The sequence below is a fragment of the Centrocercus urophasianus genome, unplaced genomic scaffold (assembly GCF_019232065.1).
Source record: "Centrocercus urophasianus isolate 14NV4802_14NV808 unplaced genomic scaffold, USGS_Curo_1.0 seq_26, whole genome shotgun sequence".
NCBI classification, from domain to species: domain Eukaryota; kingdom Metazoa; phylum Chordata; class Aves; order Galliformes; family Phasianidae; genus Centrocercus; species Centrocercus urophasianus.
The window spans coordinates 10,192,725-10,220,206 of record NW_024884822.1 but is presented as its reverse complement, the minus strand read 5'-3'; the positions used below and the strand labels follow the sequence as shown (position 1 = coordinate 10,220,206).

Sequence of the window (27,482 nt, the reverse complement as noted above, 5' to 3'; positions counted from 1 at the left end):
AATGTTTATTCTCATTTTGCATGTGGGAAGCATTCCATTGCAGAGAGTACAGATTTGTCCAAAACAAGAAGAAAGGCTGAGAACAAATCTTTTTTCCCCAGTCCAGGGATGTGAGTTCTCCTTTTCCCAGGTTCCTGGACTTTTGCAACAAGTCACATTGAGAGGAAAAACTAAGGAAATAGAATGTGGTTCATGGCAGTGTTATCAGCAGAGACTTATGATTCAAAATTTCCTATGTAAATGTCATGTACGGTATGGAATAGTCAGATTTAAACAGGCTGGTACAGCAGGTAATTAAATTAAAGCAGGTAAATTAACTGATAGACTCCTCTCTTTCAAAAGGCGACAGCTGGGAGCAGTGTCCACAGCTTCGTATTTCCTGCAAGTGCAGTTCCTGATTTGGCCTGACCAGTTCTTTACTAAGTCTTGATCCCTACTTAGATTTAGACAACACAAACAGAGCCTGAGGCATTCAGAGCTGTCTTAGCTGCCTGTTGCATCCCAAGAGATGATGGGCTCCCACACGTAATCTGGCTCTGATGCACCACTGAGCTTAGTGATGGACCACTGAGTTTCAAGAGACGTGATTTGTTAAGAGCTTGGGATGCTGATCTATGTGCTCTTCTCACTGATATTTATGTCTTTAAGGTCCGTTTTGAAGGATTGTCTGGCAACGTTCAGTTTAATGAGAAGGGGCGGAGGACCAACTACACCCTCCATGTGATTGAGATGAAACACGATGGGATCAGAAAGGTAATGGAGAAAGCGTCTAAAGCTCCTGCATCTGGCATCAACTCTCTGTTCTCATGGTGTAGTTAGGTCTCTGCATGAGCAAAGCCAAGCACAACAGAGAACTCACGGTGTATTACTAAAAAAATGCAACATATGGAAGGGGTTATCAAGAGTAAGAAGGGCAACTTAGCTGTGGAGCGGGGATTTCCAGGAAAGGAAAGCTTGGCCCACACAGTCTTGCTATTGGCAGGACACTTTGGCTCAGGCTCAGCTACACAACTGTCGGTTTTTGCACTCCTGGTTTTCATTTCTAAGAAATGAGCCAAGACAGAATCAGGAGGAACCTGTCTGCCCTAAGCAGTGCCAGGGAACCCTTTATTTTGATTTAATTCTGCTCAAGAATTAACAAGATTCTGATAGTGTACTGAGGTATTGCTACTGTTCTGAGGTCTTTGTACCTTTCTGTATTCCAGGCACTCTGTAAAACCTGAATTTTCAGGTGCATTGAGCCCTTGAAACACTGATCCATTTGTCAGCCTGACTCCATACACTTATGTCCCGCTTTAGATATTGCCTATTTGAAGAAAAGAGTTATTCTGTGGATAAAGGAAATCTGCTAAATAATTTGGAATGGAGCGTTCACTGCAACCCCTCTGCATCCCCTCGCCCCCTGAAGTGTAAAATACGTGTTTGAAACCAAGGAAACTGCAAATAGTGATAGTCCCACATGTACAGCTTCCATCCTCCATACTCACTTATGCCTGCAGCAGCCAATGTCAGGCCAAAACCCACTACATCCAAGCAGGAATCAGCTGCATCAGCCCCCCCCCCCAAAAAAAATCCAATTCCTCACTGAAAAATAAAAGAATTATCAATATAAAGACATTCAAAGTGATCTTCCTCCTCTATCTGGCATTCACGAGAGGATAAATGTAATACTATGTCCAGTTTGGGGCTGTGAACTTCAGGAAAGATGATAGCAGTCCAGAGGGAATCCAGAGGAGAAGCAGCAGAATGGCTAAATGTCTTGATTTTGCTGTGTATTTACTGACAGAAATATTTGTTTAGAAGGCACGTAACTGACAGGACGCATGCTTTATCTTAGATCCAGGATAAAAGTGCGAAAAAACCCATACATCTCCATTTATGTTGCCCCAGGGCAGAGTTTTGGAAGCTTTTTCCTCACTCTCTTCTCCTTTTCTCTGTGCAATGAAGACGGATGAGACGCCTGTGTGGAGTTTTTTTCTTCCTCTATTGTTACAGCTTGTAATCTGCCATCAGCAACTCCTGCTCATGCCCTGTGTTAATATCCTTTCCCATTTACTGTTATAATAAATTGCTTTCACTTGACCAAAGCTCAGGCAATACCATATGTACATGAGGTGATGGAATTCCCCTTATCAAATCAAGCCCTGGAAGAAGAAAATCTCAGCAATGATCTTCTTGTTGATACTCGTTGGCACGCTGCTTTACGTGCAAGTAGTGACAGATCAGCCCAAACCCTAATTAATAGGCACATTTTAGCATACAAATTCTTCTGTTTGCTTTTATTCATAACTTCAAACCTTTTGGCACTGACCAGGATCGTTTTTGTTTCTTTTCTCACTTGATTTTTTTCTTCTGTTGTCTTAAGATATACTAAGAGTCAGTTCTATGTTTACAGAAGCTTCCAGCTGGAGAACAGCATTTTATCACCCTGTCACATCTGGACAAGCAGCAGGCGTGTTAGAAAAGTATACAGAAGTCACACAGGGAAAATGTGACCTCTTGCAGTAGGGATTGGACAGAAATTGCGATAATCTACTGCTGTGTGCTATTTGGTTTTGCATGTTTATAAAAGAGAATGTAGTAAATCATACACATTATTCTCAGGCTGGAGGCATGGTGGGTCAGGAGAAATCCTGATTCTCCCCTCAAAAAACATCAAGAAGTAGGATGGGAGATACTGGGCTGAGTACAAACTTGCAGAGAGATCTGACCCTTTTTGAATGACCCTGTTAACATATCTTGATTAATATTACAAGGAGATATCAATAAGTTGTCCTGGATTTGTATTTGGCAGATTGGTTATTGGAACGAAGATGAAAAGTTAGTTCCAGTAGCCATAGATACTCAAACCGGCAACGAGTCCACGAGCCTCCAGAACAGGACGTACATAGTCACAACGATCCTAGTAAGTGCTGCGACTTCCAGCCCAGCTCTCATTCTCCCTCATCTCCCTGATGTGCTGACTGCCTCTTCCCCTTTGCACACCTTGTTTTGTACTGTATCATCTTTATAATAGCGATAACAATAATAACAATAATAATAACAGCACTTATTGTTTCCTGTCGGGTCCATAAAGGTATCTGAAAATTGCTGTGGCTAATTAAGTAGGTATTAAAGAGCTCTCATGCTTAAGGATAGAAAATACAAAAGATTATGACAAGATAGTAGAGGCATCAGCATAGGTAAATTAGGAACATTATACCTGTGCTTTGTGTTTAGCCCACAGAATGTGGGCTGTAATTTTCGGAAGGATAAGCTGTATTGTGCAGAGAGACTGAATCATAGCTTTAAAAACAAATCCCCACTATAATCATGAAGGAACAATAAGTATCCCATAATGTATGGTATCATGTAGTGTGTCATTGTATACCATCACCCTGCAGAAACAGATGAAATTTTACTAACTTGTTTGCTGAATGCTTGCTGTAAACCTACAAAGAGGACACAATACCCAAACTGAATTAAACATCTTTAGGGCTCTCTCATGCCCAGCAGATTTGTCTCTGTCTGTGCCCACACAGGCGGACATTCCTTTAAAAAATCATAGCTGAAAGGTACTAAATAATCCTTACCAAGCCACAATTAAAGATTTGTCACCCAAATCCTTCCAGGCATCTCCATTGCCCTGAAGTCTATAAATGCAGAAGCTGCACACGTTTTTTGCATAATTTTTAATTGCACTTCCTAAATTAACCCACTGTTTGTTGACAGTTCCCTTTGGTACATACATACAAAGTTAGGGCTTTTCAAGCAGGTCATAAGCAAAGATGTTGAGTCTCTAAAGCACTGGGAAGGTGGAGTGGCTCAATATTGGTCTCCTCTGTGCCAGGAAGACCCATACGTGATGCTCAAGAAGAATGCCAACCAGTTTGAAGGCAATGAAAGGTATGAAGGCTACTGTGTGGAGCTTGCTGCTGAGATTGCAAAGCATGTTGGCTACCACTACAGGCTGGAGATTGTCAGAGATGGGAAGTATGGAGCCCGGGACCCCGACACCAAAACATGGAACGGCATGGTGGGAGAACTTGTTTATGGGGTGAGTTTCCCCCTTTTTCGTTGTCTTGAGAACAGTCTCAGGCCCTATAGTAAAAAGGATCCCCACCTTCCATCAGCCTGTGCTGTTTTGAGGATTGCAGCTGAGATAATATAATCAGCCCAGAGGAAACATTTTAATTCAGGATGGTACAGCACATTTTGTGCCCATAGAAATGTCAAAGTGTTCTCTTTTCCGTAGCTACAGGAATATTTTTTCTTTCAATTTTTGGAAGAACAAGTATTGAAAGGTTAAACTTTCTCATGAGTAGAATCTCCAAATTTTATTATAGTTTATACTTACTTGATAATGACAGGATGGAAGAAAGGTAAGATTTCAAAAACTCTGTGTAGATTTGTAGAATCATAGAATTGTTTGAGTTGGAAGGGATCTTTAAAGATCATCCGGTCCAGTTCCCCTGCAAAAAGCAGGGACACCTACAGCTCCATCAGGGTGCTTGGATTCCCATCCAGCTTGACCTTGAATGTCTGGTGAATCTGACATTTTTGGTCTAATCACTCATTTCCATCTGCTCAAATATATCCCTTCACCCTACACTTCTAGATCTGATTTGCTCTGATAATTCCCCATCTGCAGTGTTTCAAGTCATTCTTCAGAGGGGTGCAATTTACCCTTCATAGCGTAGGGAGCATCAGTTCCCAAGTCTGTCTGTTGTCGTGCTGGAGAAATGGATGATCTGAGTCCTGCTGAGATCTCGACGGGATATGCTGACAACCATTTCAGTGCATTTCCCTTTCCATTTTCAAGACTGATTATAAAATAAATGGAAAGTGCACATCAGTGTCATTGGAACTTTTTCTTCTACTGCATCAGTTATGCCACCAAAAAGTGGTTTCTGATGGAAGTAAACATCCTGGTGTCCTTTTTCAGGCGATTGGCCTTTCCTTACCTCTTTTGATGTCTGGATGATAAGGCTCTTTTAGCAAAATCTTCTGCATCAAACTGTGACATCAGTGGATAAATCACACTGGAGCTGGGTGGCTGGAAAAGGAAATTTCAAAATAGAACCAGTGATCACTATTGATAAAATGGAAATAATCAACCAATGTTATAGGCTGCTTCTTTTCAACAATTTCTCCTGCAATTGGTTTTGTCTGATTACTTTTCAGATAGTAGGGTTAAACAGAGATCAAAGTAAAATAAGCTGGAGTTAGTAGGTATGCTTTATCCCCAGAATGCAACTCTTCTTTCTCTCCTTTTCAGAGGGCTGATGTTGCTGTGGCACCATTAACCATCACTCTGGTTCGAGAAGAAGTTATAGACTTTTCCAAACCTTTTATGAGCTTAGGTATCTCTATCATGATAAAAAAGCCTCAGAAGTCCAAACCAGGAGTGTTCTCTTTTCTGGACCCTTTGGCTTATGAAATATGGATGTGCATTGTTTTTGCCTACATTGGAGTGAGCGTTGTCCTCTTCTTGGTGAGTCGCTTCAGCCCTTATGAGTGGCACACCGAGGAGTTTGAGGAAGGACGGGACCAGCCGGCCAACGATCAAACGAATGAATTTGGGATATTCAACAGTCTCTGGTTCTCCCTGGGAGCTTTTATGCAGCAAGGATGTGATATTTCTCCAAGGTAAGTCATCTTCCTTATTCCAGTTCAAGTGATTTAATCTTTGTGTATGCTTTGGAGCTGAGCAGGTTCTTTGACCATCCTTCCTGAACAGTACTGTATTCTCTGCATTGGTTTGTAATTCAGAAGGGACTAAGAGTTCACGGGTCTCAGCTGTGAACTTGGGCCTTAAACTTGGGACCATAGAAAATACCATTCTAAATTTATGCTACTGAGATCTTCTGGGGTAATTTACAGAAATGCAGGCAATTTTCTAAAGCCACCCATTTGCAATCAATTTTTGTCAGTCATTACTTTGTCGCTATTAGAAAAAGGTCATTCAGCATTTTTGGGAAACTATATAATTCCAGTAAAGCAGGGAGAAATAATATAGTAGATGCCTAATAAAAGGCTATATAGTCTGTGCCAAACTATTGTTGAACAATTATGGAGAGAATTGTGTAGAGAACTGTGTGGCTTTAAGTATTATTGGCCTTTGGAAAGGTCAGAGAAGTACAGAGTTTTCCTTTTGGTTCCCATTTCAGTCAATAGTTCTGCTGCTTGAACATTCAATAGCATCCAAAGTCCAAAGAGTTCCTAAAGAGTCTTCTGATGGGAATCGCTTGTCCTCTGTATTCACTGTTAAAATTTCTCTTAAGTAGTTTTTCTTGGAAAAGCAGGCACAATACAAGGTGGCTGAAAAACTGCATGAAATACAGAAGATGCGAATTTGTGATAGAGACACAAGTAGAGGTGTATTTGTAAGGCCTGGAAATAAATGCTTTCATTTTGAAGGTCTTATGGTAGAGTTTTTGCTTATTAAGGAACCTGAGATACAAGTAACCTTCATATCTTGTTATACAAAAGCAAGAAGAAAAGAATTCAAAACATAGGAACAAAATAGCTGTGAGAACTGTTATAATAGGTTTTGTTATTTATTGGCATAGGTTGTATATCCAGTAAGTAATATCTTTAATGTCTGAGGGATTTTTCTTGTGGCCTATCTAACTTCATATGAGGCAGAACCAGAGGTGAGCCTAGGATAACATTGTGCTTTGAGTGAATGCAGGCAATAGGAGTTAATTTTCCAAATGCTGGGATAGTATCAGAAATCAGGGGATGAAAAGGAGCCACATCTCCTTTGACGGGCAAAGATAACGACGTGCAGCTCAGCACTGCTCCCATGTGATGGCAGGGGCAGGCCAAGCACCAGCTTGTTGGCCATTGGATGTCAATTTCTCCAAGTATTAATAAACTTGAGATAGCAGGGAGATGAGATCTTGTGAGGCAATTTGGTAGTGACAGCTTTTATGAATATATTTTATCATCTGATCATTTATTAGTCGAAGTCCAGAAGGGGCATTCAGGAAGTCTTCCCTGCTGAGGAAAATTCAACTTCGTTCATTCAACTTTATTATTCAACTGTGTCTTGTAACACTGCCCCATGTGTTAGGATCAGGTTATGGCCATTTTCATTCTCATTGTTATTTATGTCATCATTATTCTTAGGAAAGAGAATGTCTTCCTCTGGGGACATTTCTACAGCCAGTTGCAATTCCAAGGAGGAGTGCAGACAGGTGAAAAGCTCGGACTTTGTGGAATAGCAAATTCTGAAACATCTTTCATAAAAAAGTCATTGGGTTTTGTGGGTTTTGTTGGGTTTGGTTTTCAGTGGTTTTCATCCAAATAACAAGATTTTATCTCATTAAACAACATGCTTAGAATCACCATTACAAAGCATTGTTTTATTTTGCTTTGAAATGGGAAATGAAAACGATTGTGTCATTATCTTCATGTTATATGATTGTCTTGATAATGAAAATTACAATTTTATTGGAATCTATTTTTGAGAAAAGAGCACTTTCTGGTGACAAATACTTGCAAGAAAGAGAATTTGAAGGTATGGGAATTGCTGCAAGTCCCAGCACTCTATGATGGATCCTTGTGATGGATGCAGGTGGAGTAGAATATTTCTGTGAAATGTGAAAGCAAGAAGGAAGCAGAAGGGTGAGAATTTTCGTAGGATGCTGTTGTACAGAAAGGCTTTGAGCACGCTCTGTATTTCACATGTATTTTTCACACGAACTTGGTGCAGGATTCCTGTGACACATCACTTAGAAATGAATGCTCGGTGCAACGACATGGTGGGCAGGTGGGGATCTGCTCTATTCCAATACATTTGCTGTACAGTTGCTTCTAAACTTATCACTGCAATCTCTCAGCATCTCCCCAGTAATGTATTAATCAACATAAATAGCTTCTGTTATACATCTGTTTCGTCATTCTCTCCCCAGCAGAAAGGAGCAAGTGCAGGGGTGTATTTTGTTTCCATAGAGGTTTTGGTTTGTTTATTTCAGTTTTGTTTTGGGAAGGAGTAGGGGAAATTTGTCTGGAGGTTTTTTTTTGTTTTGTTTTGTTGGGTTTTTTTTGCAGAGCATGTTGTTTTCAAGTGCATATGCCACTACGTATCTATCACCAAAAAAATAGTAAGATCAAAACTGCAGACACATCGCTTAGCACAGTGGGGAGTGAGGTTTGCAGCAACTCCTTGCTCTTGTAAAAGTATGTTCCTTGGTCTCAGACCAATCCCCAGGGGACTTCAGTGCCCCACAGAGACCAAGATTTGCTTTTGAAGGAAAGTTGTGTCCTTTTAAAGGACAGACTTACTAGTCAGAACTTTAATCAGGCTTTTAAGCATGCTGATCACGAACTATCCAAAACTTTGAAGGAACACTGTGAATTTAATGACCTGTAGATACTTGAGACAGAGCATACCTATGGGCTATGTGCTCACAGCCTCTTAACCTGAGGACTGAAGCTTCCAAGGATGAGGTCAACTGGTATTCCTTAAGCTCTGAAGCTTTCTTGTCTAAGTGTAGCCTGGATAAGTGTGACAAAGCCCATACAACAACCAGTCAATGGAAGACTTCAGCATAGTCTGATGGCAGACCCTGTAATCACAGAATCACAGAATCACAGAATTGTAGGGGTTGGAAGGGACCTCCAGAGATCATCGAGTCCAACCCCCAATGCCTAATGCCTTCAAAATGGCAATATGAGCCATGCCTTCAAAAGCTGCAATATGAGCATGGGCAAGGAATCCAGCCCTCCTAAGTCATAAATTAAATTACCCAAGTGTACCTGCATAGTTTTGACCAAAGGAGGCTGTAAGCACTGGAGTCTGATATCATGGAACTGTGGAATCATGGAATGTCTTTGACTGGAAGAGATCTTTAAGCCTATCCATTTCCAACCTACTGCCATGGGCTGGCTGCCCCCCACCACGTCAGACTGCCCAGGGCCCCATTTAACCTGGCCTTAAGCACCTCCAGGGATTCCCCCTCTGCACCATCACTGACTTAATGATGTAGTTCAGTCACTGCCACATGGAGTAAATTGTCCTGCTGAGGTGAGATGGATCCTGTCATCATCCACAAAATCTGTGTTTTCAAAGTAGTGTCTGAAACACAGCAGAATGGGAGGGAAGCAATATTTTTGGGTTGTGAGTTGTTTCATGTACATAGTAATGGCCAGAAATCAGTGAAGTCTGAAATGGGCCCTAAACCATGAGGCTGCACAAAGTGCCATCTCAACTCGAGAACAGTCATGAAATTGCTAAAGCACTCATTAAATGTGAAATACAGACCCAGAAAGGAGATTCACAGAGATTCACAGAGCAAGCTTCAGAAGTAATAAATAACTCACAGCCAATAGTAAGAGCCTGCAGCAAGTGAAATGTGAAGTAAATATGACTCATATTGTACCATTCTTCAGAAATGTTATTTGATAAATTGTGTTCAGAGCTTAAAATAACCCCTATGTGTAGCAGCTGTGGAGAGCGGGACCTCTCTAACATCCAATACCCTGCTGCCTTTGCTTGCTCAGACCAAGCCAAGGCCATTGAGGAGACCAAGGTGGCATCTGGGCTTCCAGACCTCCTCTGCAGCAGGATGAGGCATCTGGATTTTTCATCTGCCCCATCATTTTCTCTGAATTAAATGATTTGATTGCAGTGAAAATTATAAAAAAGCAGGGAACAAAAAGTACGTTTTATCTGTCTGCTTCCCTGCTTGGTCTTCTATTTTTTATCTCCAAATGTGTTTCTTCATATAGATTGAGCCTAAAAGAGACCTCCGCTGTATTAGAGAATATCAAATTGAATCCGGTTACCTTTTCTCTGACTCAGAAAACTTATGCTTGACTAAAGTAAAATACATTCCATTAAAATATATCTCCCAGAATATATTCTTCCTTTGAAGATATCATGAGATAGAATATACACACTTTCTCTTGGCTGAGTGACCAGAGGAGCCTTGTCCTCACTGGAGCTTGGCAGAGAGATAAATATCACACTACATCACCCAGTCAATAAAGCCATCATTTGTGCCATGTTAGAGGAAAACTAAACAGGCATTTCCAAAAATGAACAGGGCTTCATGGAAGTATCCTATATACTGTGCTTTGGGAATGAAATGTATATATTTTAGGTTCAGATCACAGTGTGTCACGAGTAGAAGGGAAATGTGATGACAGGTTGTATGTAGGTATGAAATTGTTCGCAGTAATTGCACTTTATATTGAGAACAGAGCTAGAGATGTCCTGGTCAGTTGGAAAGGAAATGAAAAATGAAGCCTTCATCACAGCTTGGGGCTGGGAGAGAGCCAGACTTGAGTAGGGACATCTTGAGAGCATCGGTGGGGATGCAAGAACAGAAGAGTTTCTGTGTTGGCTGAGCTGTGTGAGGTGCTGGAAGGGAGAACAGCTGGGAAATGGTGGGGAGCATAGCAGCATGTCCCAAAGCAAGATATGATCCACCCATCGACTGGCTGGAGACAAAGAGTGAAGTGAAACCCAACTCATTGGCACAGTGCAGAGCTGCAGCCACGCTCTGAGCTGAGCTGCCATGAGCGGTGAGTGCACACACACAGAGGTGGGAAGGGAGATACAAATGCTGGCAGCTACCTAGTCAATAAGTACGGTCAATTATTTACATCTATCTTGTGGACATCATTATTTGTTTTTAGTGACATGGAAACAGTGCACTCTGACTGATCTATGGCAGCATGCAGCCAGGCTTATATTTCACTGCAGCCTCTTCTGCAGGCGCTCTGTTGTGCTACATCTGTGGAAGAGCAAATGCAGTATTTATTATGTACCTGTAATTAATGCTGAGTACTTTCCTCTGCCATTTTTCCTCTTTATTTACATTCCTTTTTAGATCAATTGAACAAAACCACAGGAGACTTCAGCCACAGAGCTGGTGGAAATAACAGTAAAATTGCACTACAAGTTGTTGATGTTTTTTTCTAAACTAGCCTCCAGAGATTCTGAAAAATAGCTACACTTTCAAATTTCTTCAGAATGTTCCTAGCACTGAAAGATTTTATTCAGTTCTAGACAGGATCTACATCAGAAATTGGTTAGGACAAATTATTTTTGTGTGTGTGTGTGTGAGGTTTGATTTGGGTTATAACAATGGAATTATTTCTGTTCTGTACTTTGGTTACTTGCTTTTGCAAGGCACTGATTTTGTTAAAAACAGAGATTTAGGGAAATTAGAACTAAATGCAATTAGCAATCAGAAGGATTTAAAATCCTTCCTGCAGCAAAAGCCAGGGAACTCTTCTTGATTTCAGTGAGCATCTTCCCTGATGCCCCATGCATCTGCCTGTCTTTTTGGTCTGATGCACAGTTCTGGTGCCATCTTTGCAGTACCAGTACTCAAAGTGAAGGGTATATTTTTGCAGAGAAGGACAAAGCAATTTGTCACTTCCATGGGCAGCACAAGCAACCTGATGCTGGGGCTGCCAATGGGACAAGGTTAGTTTGGCATCCCCCCATCACTGCTCCACTATTGGGTGAATCTGGAAGACTTGGAGGTTTGTCCATGGGGAGAAAGGACCTTTTATTTTTGGCATTTTGCTTGAACAGATGAGGTCGTGTTGGTCTTAAAGAATAACAGTAAATATAGATATGTATAGTATTTGAACTTCTGGAAGTCTTCTTTCCTTTCAAAAATGTACCAAGTGATCTTGCAATTATCTCTAGCTGGCAGAGTTAATTATGTCCAGGGAGAGGGAATTCAGGTCACACGGTAAGAGCGGCATTTGCAACCACCAGAACTGATGACCACACTTATTTCTGTAACAAACTTAACCAGGAAAAGTGACTCACCAGAGGAGTAGTTTGACGAATTGCACAATCTCCAACTGAGCAGGGCCCTTTGGAGCCTGTGCACTGCCATGGCAACCAAAATGTGGCAGCTGGGGGAAAATGGAAATTCTCTTAGAATAGTCATCCTTGCTGTCCTCTTTTTCATTTGACGAAATGCTGATGGATACAGGGGTCTCAGAAGAAGGAAATGCTTAAGTAACAGAGAGAATGTTGTTGGTAAAATGCTATTTCATCTGTAAAGGGAAAAATGAATCTCTTAGATTTCCATGCTCTTCCACCTGAGAAGTTCTAAATGTGGCATAGGAAGTGAATAATTAGCTATCCAATTCCATGGAGTAGTCTTGCTATCAGGCATATCTAGAGGCTCCTACATGGCTCTGACTGCAGGCCTTTAGTACCGGGGTTGCTGAAGGATAGCAAGGGATGTGTTGAAAGTCCCCTCACTGAGTGATAGGTGTACTAATCTTTTTACCAGCTGTATTTAAAATGAGAACTGGAGCACTTGACTCAAACACATATTTATTAAGCTAAAAATGTATTTGCAACCTTTTTTTTTTTTTTTTTTAGGAATGAATAAATGCTTCTGATATTTTTTTATTGAAAACAAAATTAAAAAAAAAAAAAAAAGTGGAGACTAAAAGTGCATTGGTGATATTTTCCATCTATTGGGAAATTTTACTAGGACATTTGGGATATGGAAATGGCACATGCTATTTGTGTGTCAAACACTGTGATTTATATGGGTACATGAGATTGACTGCCTTCTTGGCGACTCCAGCAGGAGCCCCTCAGGGGCTCTAAGAGCTCCCTAGTAAGCTTTGCTCCAACTTGCTGATTTTCAATCAGTGATAGAAACACACTTTCTCTTTTCATTTTCTTCTGTCTTCATAACCTGTTATCCCCGAGCAGTCGGCTCAGCTGGGGCCTGACATTTCCTGAGCTGCAGCCAGGAACACACATGGTTGCATCCTCCTAATAGCTAGGTAGATTGCCAAGTGCTTTTGTCAAAGAATAATGGCTGTGAGGAGCTCAGTGACCTCCGTCTCCCTGAAGTCGTGCCCTGTGCAAGGCTGCCTGTCGCACACTGCTCTAATGCAGGCACTCCAGAAAAGTATTGTGGCTAAGACGGGAAACCCTGAGTGTGTTTTCACAGGGAAGCCCTGTTTAAATAACTCATCCATATGCTGTACATCACTTTTATCAGCACTAAGATATCATCTGCACACTGTCTGGATACACAGTTGAATGAGCATTTAGCTCCTCAATTGAAATCGTTCTGGCTCATGACACACAGAGCATCTACAGCTGCTCTTTGTTGATTTGATTCCCCAGAGCTGGCCAAAACCTCATGGCCTTCATCTGAGGAGCTTGGAGTAGTCACCTTCTTCCACTGAAGTTTGAGATTTTTATTCCTGTTCTGCTTTCCAGAACACAAATTTCATCTCAGCTACCTATCCTGGTAACTGGGGAAGCACCAACCCAAACACCTTTGTGCAATAAGTTTAGGTATGTGTATTGCCAGGGAGTCAGGTTCATTGTAACATTCCAAAACAGTGAACAAGCAAAGACAAATTCATAAAGTCCAAAAGAGGTGCTGTTTTGTTAACTGGGAAGGATTTGCTCAATCTGAGTTAACTAGAAAAAAAAGCAATTCATGGAGGAAAAACGAAGAGACAGAAGTAGGAAGGAGAATGAAGGACTGATTAAAGCCACAAGGAGTTGACATGGATGGTCATTCTTTGAAATACTTTTTGCTCAGTTTTCTCAGTACAAAGGGAGTTTTGGTGGAGTTCCCTGCTGAGTGTGCTGCATGCCAGGATGAGTGTGAGTTGTAAAGATGGAGGGAGCTGTTATTTGCTCTCCAACAGTGAAGTTTCTTCTCAGAAGGCCATGTTTTTGGTGATAGGGTCTGCAAACAAGGTTATGCAAGCTCCCCCCACCTTGTCCTCACACCTTCCTTCCTTCTCTTATTTCCTCTGTTTCATTCAAAAGCTTCAGCCAAGCAAATGTCTCACCAGGGCATTCTGAGTTTGTTTTGGTCCAGCACGTATTTTCATGACTGTCATGCTTGGAAGAAACCTAAAATGCTTTGTCTTCTCTAGGGATCAATGAATGCACTGAGACAGAGCAAGATCTTGAGATGAGATCTCACAGTTCGAAAGGACAAGGCACTAAATGTCTCAGAGGGGCTGCTCACAGTATTCATCTGAGAGGGCAGCGTGGGTCACACAGCTCAAACCATCAGGTGGTAAGAAAGGGCATACAGCTCGTGGATGCACCCCTTTCTACAGCATTAGCACACTTTAAGGCATTCAATTAATTTAATAAAACCATCCCTTAATTCTCATTAACGCTTACCCAGAAGAGCTGCTTCTTACCCTTAGATCCAAAGGCTAAGCAGCAATAATCCAGTCATGGTAATGATAACTAAGTACTTTGATCTTCAGATAAAAGAGCCTATAGAAGTGAAAAAGTGTAACAGCACCGTTATTCGGACAACCTCAAAGCATATTGTATACACTAATGAATTCTCCCAGTGCAGTCTGATGGGAAGTAATAGGAGGCAAATGTGTGAACAGAGGGAAGAGGGGAGGTGTCCTCGTATGGCGGAAGGGAAAAGCAGCAATAGGTACATGCACAGCGTGGATACGTGGGGGCCACAAAGTCCACAAGGACCCAGCTTGAAGCAGTCCAGCGCACAGGATGCTCTCCTCTAGGAGGAATTTTCTCCTCACTTATTCCCTGAAGCTCTCAGTAAGATCTCTGTCTGCAGAGAGGCAGACAGAGGCAGGGAGCAGCTTTTCATCTCAACTGTGTTTCCAAAGCCTTCAAAAAGAAATCATCAAATGGATGTTAGAAGGTAAAATAGGGACAGCAGAAACACTGTTTTTTCTTCACAGTTTTGGAGTTTAAATATGGAGAGAGAGACATTTCTGTGCACATAGGGCTCTTCTAAAAGGCACTGGCTGGGAAAAGAGTCCACACTCATTCCCTACCTTTCCTACAAGGAATATGCTGTGCTCTTCCAGAAAAAAAAAGAAAGCCTCAAAATTGAAAATTGAGAAAATTTCTCACCTGCCATCTTGGTCAGTTATCCCATTTTAAATCAAATACGAAGAGAAAAGAAAGTGAAAATTTGGGAATATTGATAACATTGAAACCTTCCTGTGTGAAAATGCTCTGCTTATGCAAAGGGTGTCTCTCTTCTCAAATTGGGAAATCTGAGCAGAAGATTAAAATAGATAAAAAATAAATTCAAGAACCAAGGCAAAGACATCCTTGTAGAGGTCTGAACTAAGTTACTATAACATTGATCAGAAGATATGTCAGGAATGGATCTCTAAACTCTGAGCGCATATAGATGGTTAAAGAAAGATCTTGGGGGAAAAAAAAAAAAAAAAGGAAGAGGAAGAACTGGTAAAATATAGCCTGAAATATGTTATGTATTTGGGAAAAAAGAAAACAGCCTTTTTATCAAGAAGACTGCAGAAAATGAGAGAGAGCATACGATATCACAGCAAAGGACGGGGGCATAATTGGCCATTGTTTGAGAAGAAGGATGAGTGCTGTTAAATTCAGGGCTACCTGAGGTTGAGGAAGTTCCTTAGTAATGAGTCTCCCTGGGCACTCCAACGAGTGTTTCTGACAAAATTTTGTGTTTGTCACCTTGTGAATGTTTCTCAGCAAAGCTAACAAATGTCACCAGAGTGAGAAAAATACATGGAGAGCCTTTTTTACAGTGAAATTTTTGCTCAAAGGCACAACAAAAGTTGCTTCTCCTTGTAGCAGTATCTGGAAAAACTGCAAAACAGGGATGACTGCCTTTCACTGGAGCTGTTGAGAGCCTGAAGTGATTGCATTTCTCAGCAAGCCTCTGCCCAAACATTCACCCCTCAGACTACCTTGGATCACAGCACTGAGAAGCACATTGAACCTATATTGAAAAGGATTTCAGTGTACTTCCTTGGGTCTATTTGTTCTGCCTTTCAATCAGGCTCTTATTTTTTTATTAGTATTTCACATCACCTCTCTGTTGTCGCCTTTTCTTTTCCTGTGTTGTTTTTTTAGCAGTTCTCTGGGAGGGTTGTGTGTATTATCCTGCAGTTTTAGGGATAAATATGTCAGCAGCCAGTTCTGACTGCTCAGGGATGATATCTCCCTCAGGTGAAGGGCATAGTCCAGTTCTGCTCAGGGGTTGTGTTTTTGTAGCAAGGATGGCACATGGATTCTGCTAAAGTCTATAGGGGCTGGTTGCCATTTTAGTTCATGCTTGTATGGCATTAAATGCTTCCAACATCACTCTTGGCTGGTTGAGCAGGTGAGTTGTTTGTTGTGTGACAGCAGGCTGCATTGTGTAGCCATTGAGGACCACAGGAGAACACACCCTGCAGATAGCTATTGAGCTTGTAAATTACCTGCTACTTAGCTGGCTCCATTTGATGCTGATTGAGTGTTTCAGTGGGGGAAATGTGCACAGAAGAACATCAGAGCCAAATTCCACCTGGTGACCAATGGCTTGTGCCACCCACACAGGTGAAGTTTATAAATGTGAATCATCCCCTTGTCCTGCAGCTGGGAACTGAGTTAGAGGCATGAGGCAAGCTAGCCAGGATCCCATAAGGTGGTGGTAAGGCTTCCAAAGGGACAAAAGACAGCACTTGGCTGCTAGTCCTCTCTTTAGGCCATTAGGTACCTCTTATCTATCAAAATGCTAAGTGAATGTCTGGAAAACAGCATGTAGTTGATCCGTGTAGTCATGCTGGTACTTAACACCACAGCTATCCTAGCTCCAGTGGCAGGAGAACCACAAGTGACAAGATGCATTACTGGCTAAGCAGGAATACTAAATTTAGAAGGAAGTTTTGCCTGTTAAAGTGAAATTGAAAAAAGAAATTCAACATATTATGCAAAAGAAGAGATGAAACTGTGGGGGAGGGGAAATACATTGATGTCCAAAGGCATTAGCTTAGATGGAAAGAAACAGTAAACAAACAGTGACATAATTAAAGCCTTCTAGAAATGCGTGCTCCTATTTGAATATTGAACATTCTGAGTATTTGCCGACAATATGTTCAGTCACTGCAATATTTACTTCAGCAAGTTACCCTGAGGCTCCTTGGAGAACTGGCTGCTGCTGAGTTCTGCATTCCCTATTGCCTTCTTCCAGCATCTTGGCTTTGGGGATGTCAGATTTTTCCTTCTCCTTTTTTTTTTTTTTGTTTTGATAACAGCATGGGACTCCCAGAACCTCTCTGCACCCTCAGCTGTCTCACCCTCTCTCACTGGTTAACTTTACCCACGGAGAATTCAATTTTCCAGTTCTTACCTCTGCAGATCAGTTGTGAGGTGAGATGAGGAAGAAACAGTTGATTTCTACCGCTGGGAGAGGTAAATGAGAATGTCAATGGAAAACATTCCCACCTCTGTCTGAGTAAAGACTCTCTGGGCACATGGTGTTAAAGCCAGCCTTGTACTCAGGACTCCTGACTCATGTACCAGGAGGTAGGATTTGGTAATGAGTAAATGCAAATTAAAAAGAGTGATGTAACTAATGATACAGCACAGACAGGGAAACGTGCATTTTAATCTGATCTGATGACAAATGGTAGCTCGTTCAACACTCAGTAGCACAGCAGAGTGTAAGAGGATAAGAGCTCTGCAGATGTGGTCCATGGCTGTACCCAGAGCTGATCCCAGCTTCAATCCCCACATCAGTTTGTTCCTAGGGCTAGTCGCAGACTTTCCAAGTAAATCCAGGGTTCGTGTCAGGGTCAGAGATAAAATGGTGAGACCAATCGTTCTGGATGGTCTGTGACACACAGAAGAAGCTAAACTCATTTGGGCTGATGAAGCTTAATGCTGAAAATTTGCAAAGAGCCAAATGGGAGCAAAACATTTGTAACTAATGCACTACTAAGTCAGCCCTCAGACAGACCTGTGAAATTATCTACAGTCAGTATCAAATTAGTGAACAGTGTCAGAGATCAGAGGATCTGTGTAGGCAGAAGACCAGAAGTAGATTTGACCCACAGTCAGCAGAACAGGCATATGAGAGCTTTTCTTTCCACAGTTCTGCATTAATTCATTCAGTGACAAATATGTCAGTTGACTAAGTGAGCTGTTATTAGAATAGAATGTAACAGCAAATCTGGGAAATCCTCCCAAAGCAACTATGGCTTTAGAATCCCAGATTTGCGTTTCTAATTAAAACGCTGTCAGTTTAGGTGTAATTCTCCATATGAAATGCATTTGGTAAGAGGGAAGGGAGAAGTGGAAGAGGACTGAGGCGCTGCTTTTTCACCGATGTTTACTTTGTATTTTTCTGATTACATCATTAATGTTTTTTTTTTTAAAGTGCATGATGCTGCTTCTATTAAATTGTAATGCAGAGGCAAAAACCTGTTATTTGTTCCAACCTTCTGCAAGGGATAAGATCAAAGAGCAAATTGTTTGATCAAGGATTGTATTTTGTTTAAGAAATAAGAGATTATAGCTGCGTGATTCCCTTTTCTCTGTGAAGAATCCATCAATGCTAAGGCTAGAACATGATAAAAATCACTGCATGAGAACAAAGGGAACTTACAATTCTTTTCTGTTTTCTACTGACGAAACGATGTTGCTTTTGTGAGAAGTGGAAAAAAAACATTTTGCCTAAGTGAGAAAATGAAAATTATTAATTTCATCTTAGTCACTTCAGTTTTTCCATTACGCAGATATAAAATTATACATTCCAGAACTACCTTCTAAATGATACGTGTGGTAGGTAAGAGTTCAGTGTGTTATAAAAGCAGAAAGACGAGTGTGAGCAACGAGAAAGGAGAAACAGAATTGTTTACTATGTCAAAATTATACCTTTCAGAAACAAAACATTAACTCATAGAAAAATGCAAAGCTTGGATGGACTCAAACCAACCATTTTCAGAATACTACTTTTAGAGGGCATTTGCAACCATTATCTTTTCATTCTAATTGAGAATATTAAGGTTTAATTTACCATTTCAGAATTTTCCACTGTACTGAATTTCTGGTTCCCAACCACCTATAATTTTAAGTAGATTGTACACCACAGATAATGAGGCGGAGTATTCACCACTTGTTTCTGCAAGAGTGCTGTTGGAAGAGAGCGTTTCATTCTTGCTTTTGTGAGGGGCAGGCAGAACCCCAAGTAAATCTAGGAGAAGATGGGAGATGATTTTAGCAAGCACAAGCAGGGCTAGAAGAAGAAACTAAGAGGTCTTAATTTGGGCTGTGTAAGAAAGAACAGTATGGGTGCAGATGTAATTATATGGATGGAAAAGTGTACAGTCGAGTCCATCTAGCTGTTTCATGGCTTTACACATCCCAAAACTAGCCAGTTACTAAAGCCTCTTATCACTGTTATCCTTTCCTGTTTTAGTTTGATTTTTTTTAGGTAGTGCTTTTCTCTGGTATTACTATGGTGACGAATGAGAGTAAACCCAAATGTCTAACAGACAAATTTAAACATCATAGCTATGGGATATCTTTAAAGTACTAAGCAGTATGTTCCATCTCACTTTAGCTCTGCAGAGGACTGAGGCACAAACTCATTTCCATGTGGCAGAGAGCTGATTGCCTCCATGTTACGCTTGGATGAGTACGTGGATATGTCAGTTCTCAACGCAAGGGAATTTAAACCCCATACTGCCCATTAGTGAAGAGAAATGAACTTTGCTAGGTCATTTTCTGTTTCTTCGTTGTGGAGTGAGATGTTCAAACCTTAAAAGTGACTTAAAAGTACAAGGTACAGCTACTCCTCTGTGACCGCTATTAGTAGAGCACAAACATACCACAAAGTACCAGCTTTCTACCAGATTTTAGCTCCCAAGTGCCAAAGTCACTTCTAGAAATGGAACATCACCTCTTAAATCACAACGGCACTTTTGCAAATGCTTCCCAGGATGGGAGTGCTGCTGCTCTCTCGCTTGATCTGCAGGGGTAACAAAGCAAGATTGCCATGAATGCCTTTCCAACCACTTACTTTCGGTAAGCACTCATGGGTGTTGGCTTAAAATCTGAATAGTATCGTGGTTATCCAGAGAAATCCAGTTTTTCCTGTTTAACCTGTGTCCACTGCTATCGAGCTATGGAGATATTGCATGGGATCACATCTCCTTGTGTAGTGTTTCATAGTGACTATTCTTCTATTTCCTCTTGTATTGCACTAGACTCCAAGAGATTCCCCCAGCAGCCAGAGCTCCCTTGTGTTAGATGCTGCACAACCATGGATTGAAAGGACGATGTCCTTAAGAACCCGTATTCTAAGTGATTTCTCTGCTGTATGTTTACAGCAGTTTAAATTCACAGCTTCTAGCTTCAAGTCAGTCTAGCAACGAGGGCAGACATTGCCCATTAGCAGTGTATGCAACACAGAATTATGCACGTGAAGCCTCAGCCATGCTTGCAGTCACAGCAAGCTGTTTATCTCCTCTTCTTTCCTCCACTGTCTATGAGGTTGAGCACTCACCTACTCATAGCATCTCACTTAATGAGGAAAACTGACCAGCACTAGCAGTAGACAGAGCCCAAATGAGACGATGCATGATGGGCTGCACATCCTTTCCTGACTTGCTCCCATGGGAAAGAATCACCTACCCCCTCTCCCTGCTTCCTCAGCCCTTCATGTTGCTCCCTGTCTGAATACCCTATAGTTACTTTTTCATGCTGTCAATGCCAGGTGCAGGGCTGGGAAGCTTAAGCCATCTGCAGCTGACAGCAGGCAGTCCCTGTGGGATAAGCCAATAATGAATACTGCTCGGATTCAGAGGGTCTAGAGGCAGGAATCCGGCTGCCTGCTGCTGAAGGTATTGAAACAAGCCACAGAAATATCCCAGCTTCATCAGGAAGGAAAGGCTGTATAATTTGCAGCTGGAGATGAATGTGATTATTTGCCATGCAAATGGATTTTGCCAGCTCAAAGTGGCCTTCATCAGCAGAGATTGTTGTATCTGACATTATCCGGTTACTTTTGTTTAATGCTTCTGCGCCTTTTCTGAGCGCTTCCTTCCCTAAGCACACATCATCCAGACTAATTAGAGACAGGTATTTTTTTCCTCTTCCCCATCAATCCGAAGACATGTGAGCCGAATCCATAGCCGCCTCCCTCTCCGGTCCCTCTCCAAATACGAAACTCAAGGTAAATATGTTTGTGCTGTCAGCCATCCGCTCTGGGTATTCTCCACAGATGGTGACATTTACTTCACCTAACTTCAGCTTCTTGAAGATTTGCTGTCTTGTCCAACCACGTGATTCTGGATCTTTCAAAACTCAATAGAAACAGAGGTCTCCAGAGGACCTCCTTCTACCTGGGATAGATGGGGTGAATCATGCATGGGGGTCCCTGTTCATCTCCATGGGTTGTTTGTTGACGTCTCTCTTGGAGAGTTGAAGATATGGTGGAAGAACAGTGCCTAGCTTTCTGCTTTTCCAGCACTGTATGAGATGCTGCAGCACAGAGTATGCAGCATTGGTCTTATAGCTGGAACAATGCCTGTGGTCAGCAGACCTGAAAAATGAGAGCTCTCCACTCTGCCCCATGTGCTGTGAATGCAAGTGTGGGAGCTGATGCCTAATTTCTGCTAGGCAGTGATCTCAAATTTTGGTCTGAAGAGCTTTTGGGATGGGTTGGTCTAAGTGAGGGGATTACCTGATGTCTGAAGGAGCAGATCCCAGCGCATCAGCAGCGCTTCAAACCAGACTGGACAAACTAGAAGTGTGTAATCTCTATAAGTCTTGCAGCTGGTGGGCTGTGTGGGCTTAGTCTCTTTCCAGCTCTAATTTCAGTGATTAGCAGTATGGAATTCTTTTCTCATTAGAGCAAAGAATACATAGAGCATGTAGGTTTGTCTGTCAGGTTGTGTTAACCCACAGTAAGTCACTGCAGTTTCACACAGACCCAGCACAGCATGACACATGCTGTCATGATCTGGTCCAGTGCCCTGAGCTAGAATGAGAAATCTCCATTACCATCTGATAAACCTGGGGATTTGACTCAGGGGATTGACTCAGGTCAGCAGAAAAGCAACACTGAGACATGGTCTCCCACAGAGAAATGAAGTGGTTGTTATGGACAGGAGCTCCCTTGTCAGAATGTCTGGCTTTATAAAACAGCATTGTAAGTTATCCTCCACTGGGAATGATGCTCTGCATGTAGAGAAGGAGAGTATAAATAATTTAGGCAGAATGCATGAATTATGACATGGCTCTAAAAAATATCTTTTACTCCTTAATATGATTTGAAAAGATTTTCATATAAATTAATGCTTTCTTGACTTATCTCTATGGCTATCCAATGGTTACAGATAATTGGGTATTTGATAGCAGCTTGTGCAAGATGCTTAGAATTTAAGGCATTATTAGGAACATCTTGTCTAGCCCTCTGCTAAGAACAAACCAGAAGATGTTGGTAGGCAAATTATTCATTAAGGCTGTAGTTCCTCTCTGAGATTCAGCATCTCTTTTAGAAATGTGGAGTTTTGATGGAGGAACTGACTTGGTGAACCCCACTGGTCTGTATTTGTGGTTCTATCTTCAGTACATTGAGAACTGAGTCAGAGCCTTGGCTTCCCTAGAAGCAGCTGGAGAGCATGACTTAAGGAGAACACCTGAGTAAATGACAGGCCTGCAAGAACAAGCTGCACCTTTTGGACCTTCACACCCCTCCTGTCTGCCTCTCTCCTTTGTGTGCAGGTCCCTCTCCGGCCGCATAGTTGGTGGTGTCTGGTGGTTCTTCACTTTGATCATCATATCCTCCTACACAGCTAACCTGGCTGCCTTCCTCACAGTGGAAAGGATGGTTTCTCCCATCGAGAGTGCAGAGGACTTGGCCAAGCAGACGGAAATCGCCTATGGGACCCTGGAAGCTGGCTCCACTAAAGAGTTTTTTAGGGTAAAAAGGAAACTTTAATGCAAAAATTTTGCTTAGCTCCTTGTTGGCAAGTCTTCCAGGAATGTCCTCTCTCATCTTCAGCACAGGTCTGTTTTTCTCTCTTGCTTCCCCTTGCCATGTTAGCACCTGCTGTGCTTGCCCCTAGAACAGCAGAAATCTGCTTTCCCTTTGGCTGCTCAGATGGCTGACTGTGTCACTTGTGATATTCTGCAACTGTAAATAGAAATGTGGAATATCTGTGTGCTTCCCCACACTACAGGCATCTCCTAACTTCCAGCTTGATTAGCCTTTGGTTTGATCAATAAAATCACTTGCCAGGCACAGATATCCTGCCCTTCCTGCAGCAAGGTGGTAGGGTTGACCTGGGTGCAGGAAATGGCCGGAGGTTCATTAACATCCTGTTACATTGTTTGTAATGGTCCATCTGCTCTGTGGGTAAGTGTTCGGTCTCACCTGGAAATCCCAGCTGGCACCCCAACCTCTGTTAACACTTCTGTTGGGTTTGTGCTGTCCTACGCAGCGATCCAAAATAGCAGTGTTTGAGAAGATGTGGACATACATGAAGTCAGCTGAACCCTCCGTTTTTGTGAGGACAACAGAAGAGGGGATGATCCGGGTGAGGAAGTCGAAAGGAAAGTATGCCTACCTCTTGGAGTCCACCATGAACGAGTACATCGAGCAGCGGAAGCCCTGTGACACCATGAAGGTGGGAGGTAACTTGGACTCCAAAGGCTATGGCATTGCAACGCCAAAGGGGTCTGCACTGAGGTAAGTAGCTTGGATTTGCTTTCCTTTGCCAACCCACCCAGCAAATCAATGTATGCACACAGTTCGGTCTCCATTGCCATGCTGATCATGAAAGCTTGGGGCAACAAGGTGGGGGAGGCAGAAGGAAGGGGGTACAAAAACTGATGTGCAGGGAAATAAAGTGCCATTGCTGCTCAGTGGGAGCACCTAATCATTCAAGCCCTGCATTTAGAAACTGGATCTTGGCTGATCCACTTGCTATGAATGTGTCTGCTGAATTAGGTGATGGCAGGGGGGCTGCTGTGATGTAACCATTGGTTTCACAGAGCGTTATCTGAATGGGGCTCTCATCCTGTGCCATGTGAAGTGCAGAGCTTTGCAGAGAATGGTATAACCCTGGATTGGATCCATGCTTGCAGAGGGAGCTCTGAGGGGAAAATATTTTGGTGTTTCCTAAAAGGAATTGCTATATGGGAAGAGTGAGAAGCCAGTTTTAAGAATTCCTGCAAAAAAAAAAAAAGTGCACATTTTCATTTACTGAGTAATCCAGAGCCGGATTTTGGCAAGCACAAAATTTAAGGTCAAAGGGCACAAATCCTGTATTTCTGAGCCCAGGCCCATATCTCTCACATGCCTTTGCCAACTGTCACGTGGAGTATCTTCAGAGACTTTCCTTTGAAAGGAAAACACTTGAAAAGCACACACCCAGATTTGAGTTAATAGCAAAGCTTGGGCACTGCACGTTGCCATGCTCCTTGATGTGTGAGCAGGCCACCTGCAACGTGCATTATGCCTACTTACCTGCTCCCAGAGGCACCACCACAATCTGCAAACTTGTATGGTGATCTGAGTTGCACTGGAGGCGTGGTTCCTTTCAGAAATGGAAAGCAATGCAATTTCTTCATCTTATGTTCATGAAGAATATGAGTCTTAAGGGTTTAGTAGGATCGGTAAATCCTCAGATGTCATAAATGGTTCAACTGATTTAGTTATTTATTAAAGGTATTTTGATCAAAATACTTTGACCAAAATCATATGTGTGGCCTTATGGTTGCTTGTGGTGAAACCCAGTGTAGAGACACAGCCCAAAAGATGAAAGCCAAGCCAAGTGGTAGTGGGTTAAGCCCAAGGATCTGGGCTACTGCATTTAACAAGTCAGGTCAAATTGAATTCAACACTTCCCATATCAGCAATTGCTGGAAGCGTCTTCAGAAAAGTTCATAAATGCAATGCAGGTTGTCCAGAAGGTGATTCTTGCATTCAGAGTGGTTCAGGCTCTGAAGTGCCTTGGAGCCCTCCAAAGAGAATGCATCTGTTCTCGTAGTTTTTAGATGTTTTCCATCACATTCTTGCCACTGTTTGTTTTGTCTTGCAAATATGGAAATTAGGATGCAGATCTCATTATTTTTACACAGCAATCTTGTAACCTAATTTTTATATTATAAAAACAAACAAACCGGAACATCCTACCTGCCTTGTAATTGTTGGCGTGTGAAGGAGCCATTTATCATAATTCTAAGAGAAATAAGAAAAAAGGGAAAGAAAATTGCATCAGTCATAACAATTTTGCAGCTTCAAGCATCCCTCTGCTAGGCATGATTCCAAAACTTCCTAACATTTCTTCTTGTTTCCTCTTCTTCATCCCGACTGCATGTAGAACAAATATCTTATAGGCCTAATGGCAAAGGAGAAATGCTTGATGTTCCATTCTATGGTGTTTCTTTGGAAGAGTTGCTGTTAGGTTTTGTCCCATCATGTTTGTTTTGTTCCTGTTGTTTCAACTGTTTTAATCTTAGTAAGTTCCATATGGTCTTCATGTAGTGTCTGTTTTCCCTTTGGGGTCCTGCACGTGAGAGATTGCCCTGAGCAAGGTGGCATTCATGAGGCATCTGTTTAGCACGGTCAGCATGTCTCTTACTCAGGCTTCATCTTCACTCACATCAATCCACAGAGTAAAAGCTCTGAGCCAGATTTGGAGGTACATGTGAGCCAGGCCTATCTTAGATTGTTGTTTAGAAAGTGGGCTGCATTTTGATTTTTGCTGTGACCTGTCACTTTTGTAGATATGCAGGTTTTCCTGGATTTAGTACAGCTGATTAGGAAAGGACCCCAGCAAGATGCTAAATGAGAGCTCTTCTTTTTTATCTTACTCCTACTTGGAGAACAAAATGCCAGTATATTGCCACTGATGTGTGAAAAGAAGGTTGAAAAAGCAGAAATAATTATATGAGTTGTAATGGGTGCAGATTTCCCTCCTAGGCCATCAGTTAGTTTTCTTGGGCTGCTGGAAGTTTTTTCCCCTGAAGTAAACCTGGCTTTGAACATCTTTTGGTTTCCAAACATTACAGTTCAGTTGCGATAATCGTGTCTGAGAAGGGCTATGATGATCAGAAGTGACACTTTCCAACACCAGCATGTGATCCTGTCTCACATGAGATAGTCATGCATCTGCAAAATCTATTCACTTGCCTGGCAGGAGCTCTTCTCCCCTGCTGGACAGGTGATCAGGAAGAGATCAAAAAGCCAAGTCCTCCAAAAGAGAGGAAAGAAAACTCAAGAAATCCAACTTGAATCTGGTCTCAAGGAGTAGGGAAGTTTTAGAGATGTAGGCAAAGGAGAGCAAATTCTTCTTTGCAGCCAGCCTGATAGCAAAGCTCCCCAGAAATGCTATGAATGTGAGTTGGTTTCTTTAGGGCGTGCGAACAAACACCAAATGTTCTCTGTTAAAATAAAAACACCTTAAGCTTTTTTTCAGGACCCCAGACCTCTAAGTCTTTCATCACGATAAAATTCTGTATGATTTATGTACTGCCCATGGACTGAAGAGAAAGGCATTTACACAAAAGCCCCACAGGAACAATGCCAAGTCATGCTTAGACCACAGCTCCAGAAATCCTATGGCTGATACTGCGTTCAGGAAAACTGCAATGCATTTCCTTTCTAACAACTTGCACCCACTCAGAAGCTGCAGTGTATTTTGGCTCATTAGTGAACTAATCTTTTGCAGATGGTTCAGACATCAGAGTGCTAATTAACCTGTATTCTGTTTAAGAAGACAAATAATTGTGATTTACTTAGTGTCAAATTATTTCTCTAGCTACACTCACACATTTCTATTGGCTTTAAATGCGTCCAAAGTTAGACTCTGGCCATGGTATTGTTACATTAAAAAAGGGGAAATTATTCAAATCTACACCTTTGCCTTCTCTTGGACTGGTAGCGAGTTTGACTGCCTCTGGATTTTGCTTTTTGAAGGCTGGATTCTGCCTGAAGGAGGCTCCCAGTCCTTGTGAGGGCTTCAGTGCTCGGACAGGATCACAACAGGCAGAGCCTCGCGGGCTCGTGGAGGTCAGCAAATCCCTCTTGCTCACAGACAGGCTTTTTTTGAGAGTTGCAATATGAAAAACAGATCCCTTGGTGAGGATTTCTCAGTGTGGTACAGAGTGCTACAAGTATGAACTGTCCAAGACAGGAACTGCAGAATCCTTTTTTTAAGATCTGTTTTATTGTTATTCAAGGTTTGCTGGTGGACGGTTCAGCCCTCCATCTTTTCCATGCTTTTTAAAGTCCTTTCAAATTTGTGTCTCACTGTGTTTAGCATTTTTCCTTTTTTTTTCTAATGCAATGTCTACACCAGCATTGCACCCGATAGCCAGCCTCCAGAAACAAACTGTGCTCACATACAGAGCCTGGTTAACCCACTGCTGCACCTCCCAAGTTAAGCTGCAACCTCAGATGTGAAATCAATGAGACCCATTTGAATACATCTGAATGCAGAATGCAGCACAGTTTGGGATTTGCAGGCTATCCAGCTCTTCGGTCTTCTTTCTAAATAGCAGAGTCTGCTCAGCATCCAGACTCTTGCAACGTTTTTCACAGTGGGTGAAGTGCATGTATAAAACATTGCAGCCTCCAGAAGTCCTAGGTTTGCTCAGATGTGTACATTTTAATGGTGCTGCAACCATCCCATGACCTTTTGGTGACATGCCAATGTTATCACAGGGCATACAAGGCCATTCATAGCTGACCAGAACTGTCCAAAGTGGAGGA

At 42.0% G+C, this 27,482-nt stretch overlaps 1 protein-coding gene across 6 annotated transcripts in view; it reads left to right on the top strand.

Annotated features, from left to right (window-relative positions):
* GRIA1 (glutamate ionotropic receptor AMPA type subunit 1) overlaps positions 1-27,482 on the top strand; it is a 107,799-nt gene that overhangs the window by 69,052 nt on the left and 11,265 nt on the right. For all 6 annotated transcript variants that reach the window (XM_042826220.1, XM_042826219.1, XM_042826218.1 and 3 more), the window contains 6 exons: positions 649-753; positions 2,795-2,905; positions 3,830-4,036; positions 5,258-5,628; positions 22,487-22,685; positions 23,206-23,453. In XM_042826220.1, coding sequence (XP_042682154.1) covers positions 649-753; positions 2,795-2,905; positions 3,830-4,036; positions 5,258-5,628; positions 22,487-22,685; positions 23,206-23,453 — 1,241 coding nt within the window. The remainder of the gene's footprint in view (positions 1-648; positions 754-2,794; positions 2,906-3,829; positions 4,037-5,257; positions 5,629-22,486; positions 22,686-23,205; positions 23,454-27,482) is intronic.